A 24,187-nucleotide genomic window follows, 5' to 3' on the forward strand; every position below is an offset into this window, starting at 1 on the left:
GTGCCTTCCTGTCCTCCAAGGGCCCCAGACTTTCCCCCTGCTGTCTCCTGTGCCAGCATTCCAACTCTGCAGGGTCAGCAAGGCAGTGTCCCACCTGCCTGCTAGAGAACTTGGAACCTACTGAAATGCCAGGTTTCCATACAGCGGACTTCTGTCCTGGCTCTGGCCAACCCTCCATACCATTGGGTGTGCCTCCTTCCCTCCCTCCACACTCATTACCCGTGCCCAGGTAAATTATTTGATATTTAATTGGGAATGGTTCTAAACTTGGAGTAACTGCTAGGTGGTCTTTGCTGGGCTTCCTCCCTGGGACCAAGTGGGTGAGTATTCCTTAGGCTGGGGAACCATAGGTCATCCTGAGCTTTCTCTGTAAGAGGTACCCTGGCTCATTCACACCCCTATCCTCAGCTATATAGAACAGGAATCTTATAGTTTGGGTTTTTATGTTTGTTGTTTGTTTTGTTTTGTTTTTCCAGACAAGGTTTCTCTGTATAGCCCTGGCTCTTCTGGAACTCACTCTATAGACCAGGCTGGCCTTGAACTCAGAGCTCTGCCTGCCTTGCCTGCTGAGTGCTGGGATTAAAGGTGCACCACCACTGCCCAGCATCTTGTTTATTGAACGGCTGCAGCACTTGAGGACAAGGTGATGATAATGGTTCTCTAGTCCCCAAGGTTAGGCCTGGACTATCAAGGATACCAGTGTACTGAGAGCCTTGTCAAACAGGAAAGGGCTGCTATGAGTGTTGTTTGTGTACATATTCCTTTTGAGATTCCAAGAAGACCTTTCCTACTCGGATGTCACTTCCCTGGCATGTGAGTTTAAGAGTCTCCCTCTTTCACCAGGTGTGGTGATTCATGCATTTAATCCCAGGACAAAAAAGGACGCGGAGACAGGCAGATCTCTGAGTTTCAGGCCAGCCTAGTCTACAGTCTGTGACAGCCGGGACTACATAGTGAGAGCCTGTCTAGAAAAATTGAAAAAAAAAATGTTTTTTTCCTTTTCTTATCTTGAACTGGGCTAGAGAAGCAGAATTGAAACCCTGCCACCCACAAGTCAAGTGAGACTCCTTTGCTGGGACTCCTTTGCTTCTGGCACACTTTTTCCTTTCTTTCTTTCTTTCTTTCTTTCTTTCTTTCTTTCTTTCTTTCTTTCTTTCTTTCTTCCATATGGGAGAACACTGTTGCTGTCTTTAAGACACAGTAGAAGAGGACATCAGATCCCATTACAGATAGTTGTGAGCCACCATGTGGTTGCTGGGAATTGAACTTCAGACCTCTGGAAAAACAGTCAGTGTTCTTAACCACTGAGCCATCTCTCCAGCCCTATGGCATGCTGTTCTTTCCAAGATTCACCCACTTTTTTTTTTTTTTTTTTTTTTTTTTTTTTTTAAACAGTGCCTGTAGGAAAGCGAGTATGCCCACAGAGAACTGCAGTCATCAGCTCCCACTCCCAGCCCCTCGCCGCCTCACTCCACACATGGGCTATAGTGTTTGCTTGCTGTGAGTAACTTTAGGAGGCCTGCATAAGACACTGGTAGGGCTTTCTTTATGGTTCCTATGTGCTGGGAAGTGTCCTGAGAGAGCACTTCTATCCTTGAACTCCAACAGGAACACCCTTCCTCTTTGTCTAGTCATCAGAAAGTACCGTAGAGCTGCCTGCCTTGAAATCCTTCACCTGGCTCTTTCATTCTCTCATCTCCTTTTTGATATTTTGATCTTGAGACATGGTCCTGCTGCTTAGCCCAGCCTGGTCTCAAGTTTGAAACACTCCTGCCTCATTCTTTCGAGGGCTAGGATTTCTGTGCTACCATGCCAAACTTTCTCTTTAAGAATGTTGCCCATTTCCTTCATAAGGAGCTCCAGCTTCATTCCCACATTCTTGTTTCTGGCTTGTGTTGGGAGCTCCTTTGGATGCGTGCCATTCATACACAGTCAGAAACATGAAAGCCTTGTCTCTGGAGATCCCAGGGTTCCTTTCCAGAAAACACAAATCCAGAAATAGGAAGTGACTTCAGCAGCATCATGACATGTCAGTGTACTGCAGAGATTGAACTTAACATTTGGGCCTCCTGACCACCATATCTCAATCCCATGATTGTTATGGCAAGGACAAAGGTTAATATAAAAGGTTCCTTCTGAGCTGGCAGAGCTTTAATCCCACCATTCAGGAAGCAGAGACAGGTGGATCTCTGTGAATTTTGAGGCTATCCTTATCTACATAGTTTCAGGACAGCCAGGGCTACATAGAGGGACCCTGTCTCACAAAAAAAAAAAAAAAAAAAAAAAAATCCTTCTTTTCTTGTACCATCTTCAACCTTTTCCCCCTGCTAGCACCCTTCCTTCTACACAGACCGGTACGGTCTCTGTTGCCAGCCTTGAGCTTCCTTGGGTAAAGTTAAAGAGTATTGACCTTTGTAAATAGGTAGAATGGGTACTACAGTACTGGGTACCTAACGTGGAGAGAAAATGAGCTTCTTCTGTGACCCTCCCCAAGTTGCTCTCCAGCCCCTCAGGGCAGCCCTGTGCACTGTGCCAGCCGGAAGCCTGTTGGTATTGTACCTCACTTCGGCTTCCCCATGCAGCTGCCTGCATGCAGGTACAAAACCGCATTGGAAATACAATTAATCAGAGACAGCTGGGCAGTGGTGGTGCATGTCTTTAATCCCATAATTCCAGTACTCCAGAGGCAGAAGCAGGCACATCTCTGTGAGTTCAAGACTAGCGTGGTCTACAGAGCCAGTTCCAGGACAGCCAGGGCTACACAAACTCTTATCCTGAAAAACCTAAATAAATAAACAAATAAATAACATTAGAGAATCAGGGAGGAAGCTAGAAGTATTCTTTGGGAGAAGAACGGGGAGAGTTGAGAGTAAGATTCCCTTCCCCACCTCGTCTCTTGCTTTTATTTGTCTAGTTTTTTGCAAGTCTTGTTCTATAGCTCAGGCTGGCCAGGTCCTATGTAATCCAGGCTGACCTTGAACTCATAATTCTGTCTCATCTTGGATGACAAGCTTGAGCCACCAAACTTAGTTGCTATGTAATAATTTTTATTTACTTAGAGGGCACTTGTGGAAGTTAGAGGATAATTTGGGGGAGTCAGCTTTTTTCCTCTCCTGAGGGTCTTTAAACTTTAAGTCACAAGTATCTGTCTTCCTTAGGGTTTCTACTGCTGCAGTGAAACACTGTGACCAAAGGGTAAGCTGGGAAGAAAAGGGTTTATTCAGTTACACTTACACAACACTGTTCATCACCAAAGGAAGTCAGGACAGGAACTCACACAGGACGAGGACCTGGAGGCAGGAGCTGATGCAGAGGCCATGGAAGGTGCTGGTTACTGGCTTGCTCCTCATGGTTTGCCCAACCTGCTTTCTTTATAGAACTCAGGTTTTGTTTTTAACAAAATTTCAATCATTAGATTTTATCAATGAAGATTCAGGATCGAGGCAGAGAAAGCACCCAACTGACCTTTCTCCATAGCTGTCAACCCAAAAGGTCTTTTTCTATATGCTGTCTCAACAAACTCTTCAAATAGAGTGTCCCTCCCTTCTACTTCCTGTGCATCTCTGTCCTCCTGGCTCTCTCTTATTTACTGTGTTTTAAAAATAACCCTATGTTCACTTCTGTCAACTGGTTGCCTGCTCTGCCCCCTGACCTAAGGTGGACTTAATTTAATCCTGTTTAAAATATTCAAGTGGAAAGCCCTTGGATTAAAGGTGTGTGCTCTAGTTGGGCCACACCACAACTAGAAACAGGTTTTTTTTTTTCAGTAAATAACATAATCTTGGGATTCACAATGTGATCAAACATCCTGCACCACCCATGACCACCAGCCCAGGGATGGCACCATCTGCATGGGCTGGGGTCTCCTCCATTGATCACTAATTAAGAAAATGTCTTACAGGCTTTTACTTATGGAAGCATTTTCTTTTCTCTTCTCTTTTCCTCCCTTCCCTCCCCTTCCTTCCTTCCTTCCTTCCTTCCTTCCTTCCTTCCTTCCTTCCTTCCTTCCTTCCTTCCTTCCTTCTTTCCTTCCTTCCTACCTGATCGTTTTTGTTTTGTTGGTTTTTTTTTTTTTTTTTTTTTGAGAAGGGGTTTCTCTGTGTAACATTGGCTTTCCTGGAACTCACTCTGTAGACTAGGCTAGCTTCCAACTCAGAGATCCACCTGCCTCTGACTCCCGAGTGCCAGGATCAAATGAGGCATTTTCTTGGTTGAGGTTCTGTCCTCTCAGATGCCTTTAGCTGGTGTCAAGGTGATAGTTTTATGAAACTATATAACATAGTACCCCTACCCCCTGAGCTATCTTCACAGCCCTCCTGGAGTCTTGGACCATGTAAAAGTTGGGTGTGAGAGAGGTACAGAGGGGTTGGCAACCCTGACCCCGACACTGCAATCAGATCCCTTTATCATTTTTGACTGTGGGAAAGTTCAGAGGGCCAAGCTCTAGCTGTCTGGCACCCAGCACTAGCTCTTGGTGCAGTTAGAGACCAGATTGGGAGAAGCTAATTTCTTCTTAGGTCGAGATGCTTCATCGTTTGGGGACTAAGTTATATTCCAATTTTCAGGCAGTGCAAACATAAGTTTTCATGCTTATCAAAGGCAACCCTGAAGCAAAGAGCAGTATGATGAAGAAAAGCAAGGACTTCTAATCCAGAATGGCTGGACAGAAATCTTGAGGAAATCCTTGAGAAGGATCAGGTCTTAACAGAGCTGGTTCCCACACATGTGAGTGATTAATAACGGGACCAGCCACAGTGTGACGAGACAACAGCAGACCTGATAGGGAAGCCCTAGTCTGTAGTGTAATCCTAAGGAAAGTCATAGGATGTAGGGTAGACGTTAGAATGAAATGTTTTTCAGTGTGTTTCAGGCAAATAATAGAATGAATAGTTGTTTTCTAGAAGGACTTAGACCTGGAAGGAATTCTTGTGGAAAGCAGCGATTGTTTTCTGTGATTTATAGAGGGACATTGCTGACGGGCTTTACAGCATTTCCACGACTTTGGTCACAACAGTCCTGGCACACCTGGAATGTCTTGCATTATTGGGTACTGCAAACAGTGCACAATAAGCATGAAGTCAAATAGAGGTGTGATGTTTCCTTCACTAAATATAGGTCAGATCAGGGGCTTTGGTATGAGGAACTAGTTTTACTCAAAAACTAACTTCTCTATAACAATCAGTACGCCTTTATACAGTTGTTCATGGTTCAGTTCACAGTGGCTTCCTTCATCCTTGAGTGTTGCATGAGACTCAGAACACCGACACTAGTTGGAGCATAGTCGTGGGCCTCCTCATTACATCATAATAGTCAAGCTGTGACGTCATTGCAGAGCGCCACTCAGTACGTTTTGAAAGTGATACCATATATGAAGGAAGACTCAGCATGAGGACCAGACACCCAGGGAGAGGTAGGTGGAGGCTGTGCAGAGGATCTGTGGTCCTAGCCTCTTTCCCAGCTTGGACATCTTAGTTTGGTGATGGGTCCGTGTGAACTCTTTCTTTCACAGAGAGCCTTAATGCAGTGTTTACTACTTCAAATCCATCCCACATTCCCAGCACTTGCACTTCTGATTATTCAGCCTTCTAGCTCCCTTGAACTCTGGCATTTCTTAGGAGAGGATACACGGAAAACTGGATGGAAACTGAACCTGGTCATTTGGTTACAGAGTAGAGTTAGACTTCTGTGTCCCCAAAGTATACAACTTTTAAGAAAAAAATAAATACAAGATTGGGCATAAAGCAAACTTTTATGTAATGGGAAAAATGCAAATAAGCTATAGTTTTTAAAAAGCTGATGAAAAATTACCTACCTGGCAAACAATTTTTTTTTATATGTTTGGATACAAAAAAATCCGATTGAACTTTTTTGTTTTGTTTTTTGTTTTTTGTTTGACACGATGTCTCACTATATATAGCCCTGGCTGTCCTGGAATTCACTATGTAGACCAGGCTGGCCCCAAACTCACAGAGATCCACTTACCTCTTCCTCCTGGGCAATGGGATTAAAGGTATGCACCACCACACCTGGCTTATTTGTGTGTGTTCAAGACCTACACAAAGAGGCAGAGACAACTTTTTGGAATGGCGTCCTTCTTCCAGGGTGTGGTTCTATGGAGAATCAAACATAGGTCATCAGGCTTGGCAGCAGGTGCCTGTACCCATTGAGCTGTACCCACTGAGCTGTGCCCATCCTGCTGCACTGATAGCCTTTTCATAGAACAAGTAAATAATACTGTGAAGAATAAGATGCTGAACCATGCCGGGCGGTGGTGGCGCATGCCTTTAATCGCAGCACTTGGGAGGCAGAGGCAGGTGGATCTCTGAGTTCGAGGCCAGCCTGGTCTACAGAGTAAGTTCCAGGACAGCCAGGGCTACACAGAGAAACCCTGTCTCGAAAAACAAAACAAAAAAAAAAAGATGCTGAACCATGGTGGTGCGTGCCTTTAGTCCCAGCACTGGGGAGGCAGAGGCAGTTGGATCTCTTGAGTTTGAGGCCGTCCTGGTCTACAGTTAGTTCCAGCACAGCCAAGGCTATAGAAAAATCCTGTATATGGAAACATAAACAAGCAAAAAAGGGTTTCTAGCATGTTGATTTTTAGGTTATGGTAATTTTAAAAAATATCTTTACAACTTGTAATTGTTGTGGAGTATCCACCATAGAAGACTGCCCAGACACGGGTTTAAGCCCATAGGAAGTCTGTCAGTCAGCTGGTGAGTGTACTGTGTATTCAGGGCCCCAATATAGCTCTGATCCTTTCTCAGACTGAGCTTTTAAGCACAAAACCATGTCTTCAGTTGATGTACTTCAGTTAACAAGAACAGTTAGAAGTGGAACTAAAAAAGCTAAAAAGCAAGGTTAGTATATCTTGAGACTTTCCCACAACTATATCGACTTTGATGAATTAGGTCTTTGTTTTAGTTTTGGCAGGAGGTGCTGTCTTCATGCTGAATCTCACAGCCTGAATGGCACTTCCATCATGGAGTCAGTTGTGTCAAGGTCTGGGGTCTGTTTCAGTGATTATGTTATAAATATTTTTAGACCAGACATAATGGCTCACACCTGTAATTCTAGCTCTCAGGAGGCCAATAGAGAAGGATTGCCCGGAGTTCAAGGCTAGCCCAGCAGGTGAGCCTTGGCTACTGTTGAGAACATGTTTTAAGACAAACAATATTTTTGCCAAACTCAGAATATGGACCATTTCCTTCATATATGGTGTAAGGTGTTAGACTACAGATGCCAGGACAAAATGGCAGAAATGAAGTGTCTCATACCTTTTCTTTCTTTTTTATTTTATTGATTGATTGAATTTATTTTTGTGAATGTTCTGTTTTCAGTGCTAGGGCTCCCACCTAGAGCCTTGTGAGCTCTTCCCCCAACAACCTCCCTGGGTGTTTCTGTAAGGTGTGGATGGGGCCTCATGAGCACAGTGGCGCTGGCTTTAATTGTGTGGATCTCCTTGCAGGTAACCGCACACAGTCTGAATTCAGGAATGGACAGCTTTACCATTCACTAAGGACATTGTTCCGTTCCACATTTCCTTGCTAAGAAACCAGATACAAAACTCGTTTCATTTTCAAGGGTTCCATTCCAAAACCTAGAGCTCTTTGCAGGCTGGCAGAGATCTCAAACATCTCTGCTTTGATGCTGAGCTGTATTTTCTGTTGCTTGCCTATTGTTTGCCTCCAATCCCTTTCCTCATTGCACTAACGCAGTCTCAACATTAAAAGCCATTTATGTCCACAAGTGCCTGGCCAAAACATAGTGGGGGTACACAAGGAAAAATAGGCTTCTTTAAAAGACCCTATGGGGGCTGGAGCGATGGCTCAGGGGTTAAGAGCACTGGACCCTCTTCCAGAGGTCATGAGTTCAATTCCCAGCAACCACATGGTGGCTCACAACCATCTGTATATTGTATCCAATGCCCTCTTCACATAAATAAAAAATCTTTTTTAAAGTCCACCTTAGGTCAAGAGGCAGAGCGGGCAACCAGTTGACAGAAGTGAACACAGGGTTATGTTCACTTACAGAGTGAGTTCCAGGACAGCCAGGGCTACACAGAGAAACCCTGTCTCAAAAAAAAAAAAAAAAAAAAAAAAGAAGAAGAAGAAAAAACCATAGTACAAGGGAGTCCAGAGGACAGATATTGAAGCCTAGAGGAAGTAGAAGGAAGGGATGTTCAGTTTGAAGGTTTTTAAAGACATTCTGAGAGAGGGCCATTACTGGTGAGACTTTGGTCAGAGGACAACTTTCTGGAGTCAGTTCTCTCCATCATGTGGGATTTAGGAACCAAACTGATGGCATTCAACTCCAGCCATCAGGCTTGGTAGCAGGCGCCTTTACTGCTGAGACATCTTGCAAGCCTGAGAAAAATGGGGCAACCAAAGATGGGGCATTAACATCTCTTGAGGGTGCCATGAGCCCTGGAAGAGTTACAAAGGCTTTTACCCTGCTAAAGGCAGGTTCTTTTTCATAATTGAGTTTGGATGACTGCTCAGTAATTTTCACACCAAGGTCTACACCAACTTCTAAATCTGGAAGTTCAAACTCACAGTAAGCCTTTGGCCTCACTGCTCCAGAACCAGGTCACGGGGGTTTTCTTTTTATGGTTTTTTTCCTCCCACCAACCCCCTTTCTTGATTATTTTTACTTTGAAATGTTTGAGTATTCTGTGATATATATGTCTGTGTACCACATGCATGCAGTGCCCACAGGGGCCAGAAGAGGGCGTTAGATCTCCTGCAACTGGAGTTTCAAGTTGGTTGTGAGCCATCCGTTGAGTGCCGAGTGCCGGAATCAAACAGTAGTCCTTGGAAGATCAGCAAATGTTCTTTTTACTCACAACAGATATTATAGATCGAGGCGCAGAGGACACAGACAATCTGATTCTTATCACACATACCCAAAAAGAGCCATATATTGTGTTCACGTACCCAAACTCTGAAAAGTCACTCTGTGTTCATGTACGCAAGTGAAGAGCTACACATTGTTTTTCTTTGAACTTATCCCAGTGATGTTCCAGCCTCACACTTGGCAAGTTTCCCTAAGACCTCTCATAACAATCAAATGCTCAGAATCCTTCAGTTCCACCAATTCACAATTTTATGCCACACACAGAACATACTCAAAATTTCCACATTACACAACTGTTAGGAAAATGGATGGCCATGACCACAAACATCACAGTTCTGACAGGTCAAGGACCAAAGACTGGCTTTCCTACAAAATGGTTCTACTAGAAACACGCAACCAGATATAACTGAAAACAGTCCTTAGTGAATGGTAAAACTGTCCATTCCTGAATTCAGACTGTGTGTGGTTACCTGCAAGGAGATCCACACAATTAAAGCCAGCGCCACTGTGCTCATGAGGCCCCATCCACACCTTACAGAAACACCCAGGGAGGTTGTTGGGGGAAGAGCTCACAAGGCTCCCTCCATTCCCTGAGGGTGTATAAGCAGTTAACAGTTGTTGGTATGAGGGGGAGACACTTAATTCATTAGTACAGCCACTGATAAATTGCTCACACTTCTGTAAGTAACCCAGTTAAAGTCTGATTCACCAGCTGGGCGCCAGTGGTGGTGCAAGTTTATAATCCCAGATTTCAGGAGACAGAGGCAGATGGATCTCTGAGTTTGAGGCCAGCCTGGTCCACCACAGATCAAGTTCCAGGACAGCTGAGGCTACAGAAAGGAACACTGTCTGGAAAACACAGACACACACACACACACACTGACAGACAGACACACACACACACACACACACACACCCCATTCACCAAGCTATACTTGAATGAAGTCATCTCTTTGGCCATTTTTGATAGCCATTTAGAGTGTTTGTTTGTTTGTTTGTTGTTGTTTTTCGAGACAGGGTTTCTCTGTGTATCTCTGGCTGTCCTGGAACTCACTTTGTAGACCAGGCTGGCCTCGAACTCAGAAATCCGCCTGCCTCTGCCTCCCAAGTGCTGGGATTAGAGGCATGCGCCACCACTGCCTGGCTAGAGTTTTTGTTAAGATTTATTTTTTAAACTTATGGGTGTGGGGGGAACCACATGGGATGTGTGTGGTCAGTGCATGTGCTCACAAGGTCTAAAAGAGGGCTTCAGACCACCTGGAGTTACAGGTGACTGTGATGTAGGTGCTGGGAACCTAACTCAGGTCCTCTGCCAGAGCAGCATGTGCTCTTAACCTCTGAGCCATCTTTTCAGCTTCCATTTGTTCTTTTCAAGAAAAATCCATGCGACCGTAGGTAATGAAGAGTCAATGGTGAGGTCTGAGAATACAAGCAAAGACAGATACTGCCTTTTAGGTGACCTAAATAACCAAGATTGGGCCTTTTCAAATTTCAACAACACAAGTCACTTCAGAAGTGCTGTTTCAAGTAAGAGGGGAAAACCTAAATATTCTAAATTTGGTTGAGAACTTCATACCCTGTGGGAAGTATGGTAAACAGCACATCTTGTTACACCCAAACAGCAGAACCCAGAGTATTTCGTCATTGAGAACACTTTCACCACATTGACCTCAGAAGTGGCAGAAGTCTCCAGGTACTTAAGATGCTCATCTTTCTGGGGGCTAAACATCTGATCCTTAGCCGGGCGGTGGTGGCGCACGCCTTTAATCTCAGCACTTGGGAGGCAGAGGCAGGCGGATTTCTGAGTTCGAGGCCAGCCCGGTCTACAGAGTGAGTTCTAGGACAGCCAGGGCTACACAGAAAAACCTTGTCTCGAAAAAAAAAAAAAATCTGATCCTCCTTGTGCACATTCTGGTTGGCTTTAAGCTGCTGGTGGCACTTGGGCTCCAGTTTAAGACTGGTCCAGGTAGATGTTTTAAAAGGTCTTCCGAAGGGCTTCCTGGGGGACCCGGGGACAGTTCAGTAAAGAACTTCGGAAGGACCACAGGGTGGAGGTCTGAAGCAAGCGCCGAGCCCAGGCAGACGTGTTCCCAGCCCCACGCGCCTACAGTGACCGGGTTTCCGCAGCCAATCGCGGACCTCTGCCGGACACACGCAGCCAATGGCCGGCCCAGTACGTTGTGCTGATGCCCGCCCACCAATCCCGACCTCGGCCCCGCCCCTGCCTCCAAGCCGCACTGGTAGGGGCGGAGCGCCTCGTTCCGGGGGTGGGGGTGCAGCGGCGGTCCGGGGTTTCGCGTGGCTGGGGTGCCAGGAGTCGGGCGTGCTGCAGCCCCTCTCCCTCTTGGATCCCTTGCCCTCTTCCCCCTTCCCGTCCCGGCCCGCGGTGCAAGGCTGGGAGCCGCCGCCCGGGGCCGCGCCGTGGTGAGTGACCGATCCCCCCCACCCCCCAGCCCCTGGGCCTGCCTCCCGGCCGGTGCAACACCTCTGACCCTCAGAGCTCCATCCTCGCGGTGGGAGGAGAATCCTCCATTGGAAGTCGTCGGGTTCTGTCCCCCTTTCCTCCCCTGGACTTTCGAATCCGCGTTGTTGTAACCTGGGGAGGCTAAGGAGTGTGTGTAGGGGGATGGGAAAGGTTGGGTCAGGACGCCCTCTGCGAGGATGCAGGTTCACCTGCCTCCTGGAGCTCACCGCCCCAAGTGCTGCAACTTTTTTGTTCTCTGACCCAGTTCCGGGCCCTTCAGACTGCCTCCTGGGCTTCCCCTGTCCCCATGACTACCTCCTGGTGACCTCAACAGGCATATACAACTAGACCTTACTTCTGGCGAGCATTGCCATTTGAGAATGAAAGGTTTCAAACAAACAACTGCCCCCCCCCCACTCTCGTGCCCCGCCTTACGGAGAAAACCAACCGGGAAATGAAAAGTCCTCACAGTTTCCTGGTTTTGAGTCCCTATCTGAGTCTTGTCAGCTGGAAGAAAACTCAACCTTGAGACTTGTCTGAAAATCAGTGTGGGCCTAGATCGATGCGTATTAGGAGTCTTCGTCATATGTTTCAAATCCATGTATTAGGCTAAGTAGATGGTAGTTGCAAAAGCCAACAAAATCGAAAAATTAAGGTACATGAATTATCCTAAACCTTACAATTGAAAGTAAACTTAACCAGTCTTTGGTGTATTGTTTAACTCGTCTTTTCTAGTATTAACTGCACCCCGAGAACTTTAAGACTATGAATGCCTGTGTCCCAGTCCATTAATCAGAAGGGAATGGGGAGGAGGGTGGCCTTTTAAGTTTCCCAGGTAATTCTAGTATGCCACTCTAGGTGAGAGCTACTCACTTTGATCATGTTCTTTCCAGTTTGGCTTTCTTCAAAGTGAGGTGAGATTGGACCTTCGGAAGCTATCAGAGTTGGAACACACTCACTTCAGTCTTCCACAGTTGCCTTGTCCACTCCTAATTGGGCAGGGTTTTAATGCATATTCTTGAATTAGTCTCTCCAAAGCATTTAATTTTTGTGTTTTTTATTGTGTAGCTCACACTGGCCTCAAGTTTGTGATCATCTTCTGCCTCAGCATGCTGAGCTGTCTTAGTTCCCGTATTTTAATAGGTCTGCATGATGTTTTAATTACATTATTATATAGATACCCAGAGATGACGCAGAAACGGGCAGTTGTGTGGGGGCATAAACAGTTGGAGAAGCACACTGTTTCAAGCATGACAACTGAATAAAGCCAGTGTGGTGCCCTAGACAGTAGCAGCTAACCTTTTGTATAAAGGACACTGGGTATTGATCAAGTAATCTAGTGGGTCACTTAAATCAGGCTTCTGAGCCATTTAGCACCTTTCCCAACCCATCTGGTACCACAGATACCCTGTCCCTTCTAGACAACCGTACTACTTGTCTCCCGCTCTTTCCATTCATTTACATTAAGCTGCTTGTTCACTTTTAAGTCAGATATCACACTGCCTTCATTAAGTTAGGAAGACTTATAAAGCCGAGATCTGAAGCTGATGTCTTGGCAGTGATGTCTGTGAGTACAAGTGTGACTTGTATTGGGCATACTTTAAGTTGGAAATTTTGGAAGGTCTGGAAAAAAAAAGATTTGTGTGAGTTTGTGTGCACTACGTCCAATCAAGCCCATGGAAACCAGAGGGCTTTGGATCCCCTGAAACTGGAGTTACAGGTGGTTATGAGTCACCTGATATGGATTGCTTGGAATTGAACCTGTGCTGAGCCATCTCTCCTGCCCAAAGCTCTATGATTTTTATCTGTTTCTCAAAGAAGTTGATGATCTAAAAAGTTCAGAAGCACATAAGTTAAACATCACAAAAGTCCCTAAGGCCCTTAACACCATATTACCCAGACATCCCTTAGGCAGCATTTCAGATCTTATTTGAATAAAGACTTAAGAATTGAGCAGGATCATATCCAGTTTTCTGGTTTGTCTTGTTTTAATACAAGCCTATGTTCAACTGAACATCCCAAAGTGCTTTTTCTCCCTACCAGTGAATGGACAGCATCTAAATTTCAAGTTTAGGTTGCTTGTCCTTTCTGTCTGTCTAGGGATGTTAGAAATCAAAGGGAAGGAAGAGTGTTACAAGTGTATTTTTTAAATTAATGACTATGCAGAATAATATCTCTGGCATTTGTAATAAGGATGCAGGTGTGATTATTCATAATAGATTTACCACCACCATCTCTGCCCAGGTAGAAACCCTCCAGTTTAGATTCTCTCTATCCAGTCCAAAATGGAGGCACAAGAACCAGTGTTAAGAACACTGGTCTATCCTTGTCACTCTTGCTTTTGAGACAGTCTCTCTACATTGTGCCGTTGTGGCTGGCCCCTACTTGTCATTCTTATGAGCCATCCTGGTTGTAGTGTGCTCTTAATTGAAAGATAGATTCTTCCAGAGAATTTACCAGCTACACAGCAAAGTCTTGATTCTAGCTGGGTATAGTGGCCCACACCTTCAATCTCAGTGCTTGGGAGGCATTTATGCCTCTGAGATATGTCTATAGCCCTATTTTTCTTTTTTCTTTTTCCATTTTATTTTACATGTATGGATATTTTGTTGCACTTATGTCTGTTCGGCACATGCATGTAATGCCTACAGAGGCCAAAAGAGGGCATCAGGTGTCTTGGAACTGGAATTACAGATGGTTGTGAGCTACCTTGTAGATGTTAGAACTGAACCTACATCCTCTGGAAGAGCAGCCAGGTACTCTTAAGCATGGAGTCTTCTCTACAGCCCATGTATGTATGTATGTATGTATGTATGTATGTATGTATTAATTATATATTTCAAAGCAGCAAAATCCATTCTGAAATTGTTTCAAAACCTCAAAATACAGAATATAAAATCATGGGGCTGGAGCTGTATATAGCTCATTGTTAAACTGCCTGCCCACCAGAAGACTCTGATTTCTGCCCAGTTTAGACTTCCCAGGTAGGGGTGCCCTTTTCTCTGATAAGAAACTAAGCCTTAGGTGAAATAACTTGGCTGAGGACAAATTAACCTCAAGCCTGCTATACACCAAACCTCTATCTCCCAAAGCTGCTGTTTCTGATTTCATAATACCTGGCACACAACAGATGCTTGATGACAATATGCAACTTTTCTGACAGGACAGCATTCTTTACAGAGGAGGGAAATGGGGTAGAATCATTAGGGTTTCAGCGGCTTACCCAGAGCTAGATGCTAAGTAGCAGGAGCTTAGAATTCATAAGCTGCTTCCACTTAGACCTGCCTCCTCACCTGTAAAGTACCCTTCAAATATAATGCTTTTAGGATCTGCATGGCTTCTGGTCTGTTAGACTTGTCAGAAGCTATAGCAAGCAAACACCAAAACTAATGTCCAGTTTTGTAATCTGGGGGTTTGCTCAGCGGTTAGGTCCTCTTGCAGAGGACCTGGGTTCAAGTCTCTCACCTACATGGTAGCTCAAAACCAACTGTAGGTCCAATTCCATTAGATCTGATGCCTTCTTCTGATCTTTGAGGCCACCAAGCACACACAGGTACATGCAGATATGTACATGCAGATAAAACAGTTATAAAATAAAATCTAACTAAAATAACCTTTTATAAATTAAAATAAAGCCCCTAGGGCTTGACCTGTTGGAGCATTTGCCTAGGCTGGAGAAGGTCTCCAAAGAAGTGAAAACAGTATATACTGTCTCTGTGGACTTGAAATTTGTTAATCAGTAGCATTTACATGGGAATCTTTTTTTTTTTTTTTTTAAAGATTTTATTTATTTATGAGTTCACTGTAGCTGTCTTCACACATACCAGAAGAGGGCATCAGATCCCATTACAGGTGGTTGTGAGCCACCATGTGGTTGCTGGGAATTGAACTCAGGACCTCTGGAAGAGCAGTCAGTGCTCTTAACCACTGAGCCATCTCTCCAGCCCCCTTACATGGGGATCTTATCCTATCCTGAACAGACCAGAAGTAATATAAACATCAATGGGATTCCTCCAAGAATAAAATGTGATGTGATAGAGTATCTCTAATACCTAAGGAGGGAGCTGAGTTAAAATGTTACAAAATGGGGTGAAGATGGCTCAGTGGTTAAGAGCACTGACTGTTCTTCCAGAGATACTAAGTTCAATTCCCAGCAACCACACAGTGGCTCACAACCATCTTTAATGGGATTTGATATCCTCTTCTGTATGTCTAAAGATAGCTATGGTGTACTCATACAAATAAATGAATTTTAAAAAAACTAAAAAAGAAAGTTACAGAATATTCAGGGAACAGATTTTGCCAAGCATTGAGGAATGAATAGGTCCCCTTGCCCACAACCCTGGGAGCTAGCGGTACTGTTTAATGAACCTGCCCAGCTGGTTTTGAGGAGAAAGCTGGACTGAAGAGATAAAAGCAGGACTCCTTTTGCCCTTTGTGGAGTAGGCTATTAATGGGGAAGGGGTCATCTCTGTGCTCCTTAGGCTGAGCTATGAGAGGTGACAAAGACTCAGGGAGGGGGATTAACCTTTATTAAGCTGACTTGAGGGAGAAAACTGCCCTCTCCACAAGATTTAACCCAAGGGGAATAAGGTTCTTTTATACCAAGGTTTTTTTTTCCTCTAAGTCTTCCTTCTGGAATGGGGAAGAAAATCTCTCTAGAGTTTAGGGCTTTAATGTACTATAATATAAATACAGTTTCTTGTTCCTAGTACCCCCATCACCATGAAAACAGGGGTAGGCATTAGGGCTGGGCAGAGTACCCCTACCCTGTTTTGTTGTTGCTTGCTTTTTGTATGTTTGGAGACAGTTTTATGTAGTTCAGACTGTCCTTGAACTCCTGGTCCTACTATCTCCCAAGTGCTGGGATTGTAGGTTTATACTCCTGTGCCTGACTCGGTAGGTTGTTTTCCTGTCTCCATGTTCTGGAAGTAATCCGAGATCGTTAGGCACTAAAGAGTGATCATTCTGAGATTACAGCAAGAGGTCCTGCTTTTGTGGTTAAGTACAGTCTGAGTACTGTTCCAAGAACTTAAAGGTGAGGGATGAGTGATGGCTTTCTGAAGGAAACTGAAGTTGGAACAGAGAAGGCTGTGGGAGGATAATTTTTTTTCCTTAGCCTCTAAAGACAGCTTTTTGTCATACAGCTTAGGGTCATTTTTATCCCAGCCTCTATGAACCTTGTGTTTAATACAAAGAATACAGGAATTACAGCAGGTTCTGATGACTTGACAAGATTGTGAAATTTGAGAAATGATTTAAGCATTTTAGGAGCAGTAAAACATGATTCAAATAGAAATTGTTTGGTTTCAGCAGTTTGGTAAAGATTAAATGATAGTGGAACTGTTTCTTTTCTTACAGCTGTCTCTGAAGGGTACAAACCAGAACACGACATGAGTCCTAATAAAGATGCCAGCAGTCACAACAGCTCGGCAGCAGGGCTTGTCTGTCTCCCGCCAGTCTCCGAGGAGCTACAGCTTGTGTGGACTCAAGCGGTCCAAACCAGTGAGCTGGACGGAAATGAGCACCTGCTACAAGCCTTCAGCTACTTCCCCTATCCAAGCCTGGCAGATATTGCTCTCCTCTGCCTGCGGCATGGACTACAGATGGAGAAGGTAAAGACCTGGTTCATGGCCCAACGTCTCCGCTGTGGCATTAGCTGGTCATCTGAAGAGATAGAAGAGACTCGAGCCAGAGTGGTGTACCACCGAGATCAGCTCCTTTTCAAGTCTCTTCTCTCTTTCACACATCACGCAGTGAGGCCGGCACAGGAGATGCTTCCAGTGCCCCCTCCAGAGCAGCTTGCTCTTGGACTGAGTCCTCTGGTGCTTAGTGAGTCCACTCATATGAAAGGGTTGAAGGTTGAACCTGAGGAGCCCTCTCAGGTATCACAGCTGCCACTGAATCATCAGAAAGTTAAGGAGCCTTTGATTATGGGCAGCAGAACATTCTCCCACCAATCAGATTGTCAGGATCTTCAGATCAGTGGCCTCTCTAAGGAGCAGGCAGGCGGGGGTCCAGACCAGTCATGTGGTGGAGGGACTGCCTCTTGGAATCACTCCACAGCTGTCCATCAGCCAGATATGTCCCCATTGATCTCATCACTTGATAATAGTTGTAAGGAGGAATCCGAACCTAGTGGAACGCCTCCGTCTTCCTCTACCTCGTCTCCCTCTTTCCAGGTATTGGCTAATGGAACCACTGCTACCCCTAAACCCCTCCAGCCTTTGGGTTATATCTCACAGTCATTCTCACCTAGTGAGCAGCCACTGTCTCCACAAGTAGAACCACTCTGGCCCCAAAGGCTACGGAATAACTCAGTACCAAGTAGGGTTGGTCCCACAGAATACCTTTCCCCAGATATGCAACACCAGCGAAAGACTAAGCGTAAAACCAAAGAACAGTTGGCCATCCTCAAATCCTTTTTTCTACAGTGCCAATGGGCACGACGAGAAGATTACCATAAATTAGAACAGATCACTGGTTTACCTCGCCCTGAGATCATTCAATGGTTTGGTGACACACGATATGCCTTGAAGCATGGACAGCTGAAATGGTTTCGGGACAATGCAGTACTTGGTACCTCTAGTTTTCAAGATCCAGCCATTCCCACTCCATCAACTCGTTCCTTGAAAGAATGGGCCAAGACACCACCTCTGCCAGCCCCACCACCCCCACCAGATATACGACCTTTGGAGAGGTACTGGGCAGCCCACCAGCAGCTGCAGGAGGCTGATATCCTTAAGCTGAGTCAGGCATCAAGACTAAGCACTCAGCAAGTGCTGGACTGGTTTGACTCTCGATTGCCTAAGCCAGCTGAAGTAGTAGTTTGTCTAGATGAAGAGGAAGAAGAGGAGGAGGATGAAGAACTGCCAGAAGATGGTGAGGAAGAGGAGGAGGAGGAAGATGATGATGATGATGTAATCATACGGGACTGAGGGAGGCTGAGGCAAGGGGGAGTCTATTACTGAAATATTAACCAACTTAGTGACTGTTCAAACCTTTTTGAAATTGCTCTTGTAAAAAGTTTTGTGTTCTTGAGTAGGCAGAGCGGGTAATCTGACAGTAGACTGGAGAGGGTGACCAGGATAAGCTGAAGTGATAGATCAGCACAAATCCAGTTCTCCAGCCTCCATGTAGAGAGAGTTGGGATCTGGGCAGATAATGGCTGAAAAGAGCTCTTGCTCTGCTCTTGCTCTTTAGATGCTTATGTCACATCTCGGCCCCATGTGGCGAGAGAAGGACTGTGATCCAGCTGATCCCAGTTCACCCAGCATTTGTCAGAGAGCCCTTTGTGCCTGTCCTGTCTTTCTGAGCACATGCATGCACCCTGCAGCTAGTGTTTGCAGTGGCCTGGTTTTGTAATAGACATGTCCTCAGACCCCTTTGATGACGTCTCACTCGATTTGCCACTAATTCACAGCAGATGGTTCTTGCTTGTGACACTGGGACCAATCTGCTCTCTACCATTTTATTTCTATGAAATCCCCCTCTTTGCTCACTATTATCTCAGGGTAAATCTTTACATACAGAGTTTGTGAAAGTTTTTAATAATCAGAGTGTGAATATTAGTCTGTATAATTATTGGAGGTGGGAATGAGCCAGGCATAGTCCCTGTGACTACCTACCATCCTTGGCAGGTAGGGGCAGGAAGATCAAGGAGTTCAAGGTCCGCCTTGACTACATATAAAGTGGTTTTATATAAAGTTAAAGGCCAACCTGGACTATGTGAGAATCTGTTTTGAAACATAACAGTATGACAGAGGAGAAGGGCGGTGGGGTAGTTACAGGTTTGGATTTACAAACCTGACACTACTTTCTGCCCAGAATGATATAGATTGTTAGGTTGTTTGGGTTTTTTTAGTTTAGTTTTTTTAGTTTTTTTTTTGGGTTTTTTTAGTTGTTTGGGTTTTTTTTTTTTTTTTTTTTTTCCTTTTTTACTAGTGCTTCAGTTTGTATCTAACAAGAGATGTTTCCCTCTTTATAGGATCTGTCTTGTGGACAGAAGGACCATGGTCTTCTAACTCAATGATGTTCTAGAATGGGGAATCACTGGTAACAATTGGTTAGTCATCTGAAAATAGAGTACAAGCCCCAAATTGCTAAAATAATAATTAAAAAGACCAAAATTAAAATTCTTTCTTTTCTCCACTTTGCAACTCCTATGTTTAAAGATATATCTCTATCCGTCTATCTTCATTTATGTATGTGAGTACACTGTTACTGTCCTCAGACACACTAGAAGGGGGCATACGATCGCACCACATACAGTTGTGAGCCACCATGAGGTTGATGGGAATTGAACTCAGGATCTCTGGGAGAGCAGTCAGTGCTCTTAACCACTGAGCCATCTCTCCAGCCCCATCTTCATTTTTTAAATGCTTGCCTTGATTTCACTGTGAAGCCATGGCTGTTGTTGAACTTCTGACTTTCTTGTTTCCATCTCCTAAAAATGCTGAGTATAAGTATGTGCCATCATGCCAAGTTTATGCAGTACTGGGGATGAAACCCAGGCCTTTGGGTTTGGTAGGCAGATACTCTGCCAACTGGGCTACATCTGTACCTAGCCTGTGTCTAGGGATTTAATGGCTGGCATGTAGCTCAGTGGTAGACCTCTTACTTAGCATGTGTGACACTCTAGTTTCAAGCCCAGCACCAATTCAGAATTATTTCTGGTTTAGTATATTTTTATTATTTTTTTAAAAGAGTCAGTCCAGACACTGCAGTAAATAAAAATAGAAAATTAGAAGAGTAATTCAGCATCTGTTGACACACACATGGTTTCCAGCTGTCAGATGACAAGATTTATTGGTCCTTCAGCAGTGACAGCAGGTTGTAACTTCACTTGCTCATCCCACCGTTCTAGAAACTGTTTTAGCAAGAGTTGCACTAGCCATAAAAGGGTCTATTTTTAATGATATTTTCCTTTTTATTAGTCTGTATACCTTACTAATTTGGAAATCTACCTAGTGTTGTAATAGCAAATCAAAGCTGGAAATGTATTCTACCTTTTGTTTGGACAAAGGAAAATCAAAACATTTCATAGCAGCTGGATGTAGAGCAATAGGTTAAAAATATAATACGTTAGGGCGGGAACAGTTGTTTATTAACATTGGCCACAGGATAGCAAAGTCCAGAGCTAAACAGTGAAATCCAGAAATGAACCAGGATAAAAATATTATCTAGTCTCCCTATGCCAAAGCATGAGGCTAAGGGTTTTTGCAGCTTTAGTTTCAAACTAGGAAATGAAAGGCCGTACATAATGGGGGAGAGATGATTGTCTTCCTGAAGCCCTGTATAAGACCTGTCCCTTTCTTGTGTGTTAATGTAAGACAGAGCCACTGAGATGCCTTAGAGAGTAAAGGCACTTGCCACCAAGTCTAATGACTTGAGTTGGATCCCCAGGACTGACTTTGTTGGAAACAATTGACTCCTACAAGTTGTGCTCAAATCCCCCACAAGTACATACACAAATTAATAAAAATTCAAGGGGCTGGAGAAATGGCTCAGCAGTTTAGTATGCTTTGTGCTCTTTAAGAAGGCCCAAAGCAGGTTCCCCAGCACCCATGTCAGTCAGTCCACAAGCTGCCTGTAACCCTGGCTTTAGGGGATTGCACACACTCTGCTGGCCTCTTAGGGCACCTGAATCACAGGCACCCATATGCAAGTAGTATACCATCATATGATACACACACAAAATAATTTTTAAAATTTTTTAAATGTTTTAGAGAGAAAGACACGTAAGATAAAGTTCAACAGAACAAGATGCAGACTGAAACCAGGAAACAGCAGGTGCCCATATCCCTAAAAGTACTAGACACTGCAGTCCAGCCTTGAGCATCATGCACAGATCAGACCTGGAAGAGGGATTTCTATCTGGAGATGCTGCATCCGTCTCTCCCAGCTAGTCCCATCTGCCTCTGTTGGTAGAATGTCTGCAGCAGAGAACAGATTTGCATGTTATGACAACACAGGCTAGTAAGGGTGGTCCTCCAAGTTGTTTGAGACAGGGTCTCACTGTCCTGGTTGGCTATGTAGACCAGGCTGGCCATGAATTCACAGAGCTCTGCCTGCTTCTTTTTCCCAAAGGGTAAGGATTAAAGGTGGTGCCAGCATGCCCAACCAGACTAAGATCTGATGCGTCCTGTGTGATGAGGGCTTTGTTGTTACTTAAGAAACTGTATGCTTCCATGCTTTATGATGATGATGTAAACTATTTGAGAAACTTTTGGAAGATTTGGAACATTTGACCGTTGTATCCAAAGACAGTTACCAGGGAGGCAGAGATCCTACACCTCTAGTGATGTGGCACTTTTCGGTAACTATTTTTAACTTTATAATGTTTTATTTTAAGAGTTTTATATTTATGGATGTTTTGCTGCATGTATTTCTGTGCTCAGACGATGACTCCAGAGATCCCTTGGGACTGGAGTTACAGAGGGTTGTGATACACCATGTGGGTACTGGGAATCGAACCCAGGTCCCCTGGAAGAGCAGCCAGTATTCTTAACTGTTGAGTCATCTCTCCAGTTTCAATAGGTTTTGTTTTAAAACAATGGTTCTTAACCTGTTGAAATGACCCTTTCACATCAGATATCCTGCATATCAGAATATTTATATTATGATTCATAACAGTAGCAGAGTTACGGTTATGAAGTAGTAACACATTCTGTGATTGGGGTCACCATACATGAGGAACTGTATTAAAGGGCTGCAGCAATAGGAAGGCTGGGAACCACTGTTTTAAAGGATAGACCAGAATAATGAACCTATCATCCAATATCAACAAAACTCATGGTCAATATTTATTATTCTTTCTATTGCTTCTTTTTAGTAAATTATACTAAAGCAAAATTAGATACCATTTAACTTCATAAAATTTTTATTTATATATATATATATGGGTATGTATTATTTGTGTTTGTGTATTTGTGTTTATAAATACAGAGTCATCAGACCTGAGATATTTCTCATGTTTACAGTTCTTTTTTTTTTTTTTTTTTTTTTGTCTTTTTTTTTTCTTTCAGAGCTGAGGACTGAATCCAGGGCCTTGCACTTGCTAGACAAGTGCTCTACCACTGAGCTAAATCCCCAACCCCTACAGTTCTTTTTAATACTTCAGGGAATAGTACACACTTTTAATCCCATACTCAGGAAGCAGAGGCAGGTGGATTTGAGTTTGAGGCCAGCCTAGTCTATAGTTCTTGACCAAGCCAGGGTTACAAGTGAGAGCCTGTCCCAGATTTAAAAAAAAAAAAAAAAAAATGCTTTAACAGTGCCCAATTGACCAAGATTCCTCAACTGTCTCATAGAAGCAGGGTTTTTTTGTTTGTTTGTTTTGTTTTGTAGATAGGGTTTTTTATAGTTCAGGCTAGCCTCAAAATTTGCTATGTAGTCAAGACTCCTGATCCTTATACCTTGATCTCTCAAGTGCTGGGATGACCACTATATCCAGATAGAAATAACTTTTTTTTTTTTTTTAACAAGATTCAAGTTGAGGCCACATACTTATAGATCTGCATTTCCTTATAGGGTTATCTCTATTTCTATGGGGTTTTGGGGGAGGATGCTGTTTCTTCAGTGTTACTTCTTACAGCTTAAATGCCAGCTTTTTCTTTTGTTGGTTTTGAGACAGCTTCAGTTATCTTCAGTTATCAGGCCTTCAGTTATCAGGCCTTGAGCTCCTAATCTTCGTGCTTCTACCTCCCAAAAGCTGGGATCACAGGTGTGTGTCCCTACACTGGGGTCCTGATATCTTAAAACAAAAACGGCAGCAGCAGCAGCAACAAAAACACCCTTCCCTCCTTCTTTCTATTAAGACACAGGCCTTGAACTTCATATGTAAGCAAGGATACTTTTGAACTTCTAGCCCCTCTCCTGAGTTCGAGTTACCTAGATTTGTGAAATGTAGGGGATTGAACCCAGGATTTAACACAAGCTGGGCATGCACCCAACCAACTAAGCTACATTCCTAGACCTCTTTTTTTAAAAAAAAAAAAAAAAACAAAAAAAAACTTAAAATTGTCTTAAATTTACATACAAAGTTTCATTATTAAACCTTAATTTCTTTTTATTCTCTTGTTTTAGGGATTGATATCACGTAGAGCCTGGTGGATACCAGGCAAGCATACTTACTGTTGATCTATATTACTATATAGACCTGGTTTGTCTATACTTTTACCTGAGACAAGGTCTCTAGCCAGCCTGGCTGGAATTTGCTGTGTAACTCAAGATGGATTCAAACATGTGATTATCCTACTTCATCTTCTGAAACCCTAGGATTATAGGTACCCTATACCATACCTGGCTAATTTTCATTTTTCAGGCAGGGTTTTACTAAGGCATGAAACTCACAATATACCCCAGGCTGGATTTGAACTTATGTTTCTTTTTGCTTGAAGTCTCTGAACCTGGCCATTGACAGTTCAAAACCATGAATTACAGGCTTTTGCCACCAGGCCCTACTTAAATTTGATTTCTTGCTGATAAAGGGCATCTTAGATTATGGAAATAAACATATCCCAGTCTTACTATCCAGGAGCTATTCCTTAGTTCATGAGAGACTTTCAGTGAAAATAACCTCAAAAAACTGCAGACACAAAAGTGGAGTTAAAAGGCACAAGTGGATTTCTCACTTACAGACCTCTATTATACCCGTTCTTTTTGCTTTTTGAATTAGGATTAGTCTCATAAATTCACTCCTGGAGACAAATACTTTTCATAGTTTGTGCAAAAGATACATTCCATTAAGGAGTCTTCATTGCCAGAGCTGGCCTCTGCTCACTGCTGTGTGGGAGACTGAATCAAGAAAATGCTAAGTCCATGGCCAGCCTGGGCAACTCACTAAGATCTGACTTAAAATGAAAGGAG

At 43.8% G+C, this 24,187-nt stretch overlaps 2 protein-coding genes across 6 annotated transcripts in view; one reads left to right on the top strand and one right to left on the bottom strand.

Annotated features, from left to right (window-relative positions):
• The first annotated feature begins 133 nt into the window (after positions 1-133).
• Positions 134-22,279, top strand: Homez (homeobox and leucine zipper encoding). 5 transcript variants are annotated; one of them, XM_076931007.1, is made up of 4 exons: positions 134-643; positions 5,213-5,410; positions 16,679-18,237; positions 19,305-22,279. In XM_076931007.1, exons 2-4 carry the CDS (start codon positions 5,386-5,388, stop codon positions 19,347-19,349), a joined length of 1,629 nt encoding a protein of 542 aa, XP_076787122.1. In that variant the 5' UTR covers positions 134-643; positions 5,213-5,385; the 3' UTR covers positions 19,350-22,279. The 5 variants fall into 5 exon arrangements, with proteins under 5 accessions (XP_076787122.1, XP_076787121.1, XP_076787123.1 ...); XM_076931006.1 differs by lacking the exon at positions 134-643 and having other exon boundaries at positions 4,098-5,410; XM_076931008.1 differs by lacking the exon at positions 134-643 and having other exon boundaries at positions 4,098-5,410; positions 16,679-18,199.
• The window catches only part of Rnf212b (ring finger protein 212B), a 41,769-nt gene continuing 38,710 nt past the window's right edge, over positions 21,129-24,187 (bottom strand). Inside the window, exon 15 of the mRNA XM_034498422.2 lies at positions 21,129-21,252. Within this exon, the coding sequence (XP_034354313.1) occupies positions 21,190-21,252 (63 nt within the window). The 3' untranslated portion in view covers positions 21,129-21,189. The remainder of the gene's footprint in view (positions 21,253-24,187) is intronic.

This window comes from Arvicanthis niloticus, chromosome 3 (genome assembly GCF_011762505.2).
Source record: "Arvicanthis niloticus isolate mArvNil1 chromosome 3, mArvNil1.pat.X, whole genome shotgun sequence".
NCBI lineage: Eukaryota > Metazoa > Chordata > Mammalia > Rodentia > Muridae > Arvicanthis > Arvicanthis niloticus.

Excerpts from the sequence above, each read along its gene's own strand:
- Homez (XM_076931007.1), top strand. The coding sequence starts at position 5,386 with ATGAGGACCAGACACCCAGGGAGAG. Across the intron at positions 5,411-16,678 it reads GACCAGACACCCAGGGAGAG|CTGTCTCTGAAGGGTACAAA; the intron begins GTAGGTGGAGGC and ends CTTTTCTTACAG. Across the intron at positions 18,238-19,304 it reads AGGAAGATGATGATGATGAT|GATCTGTCTTGTGGACAGAA; the intron begins GTAATCATACGG and ends CCCTCTTTATAG.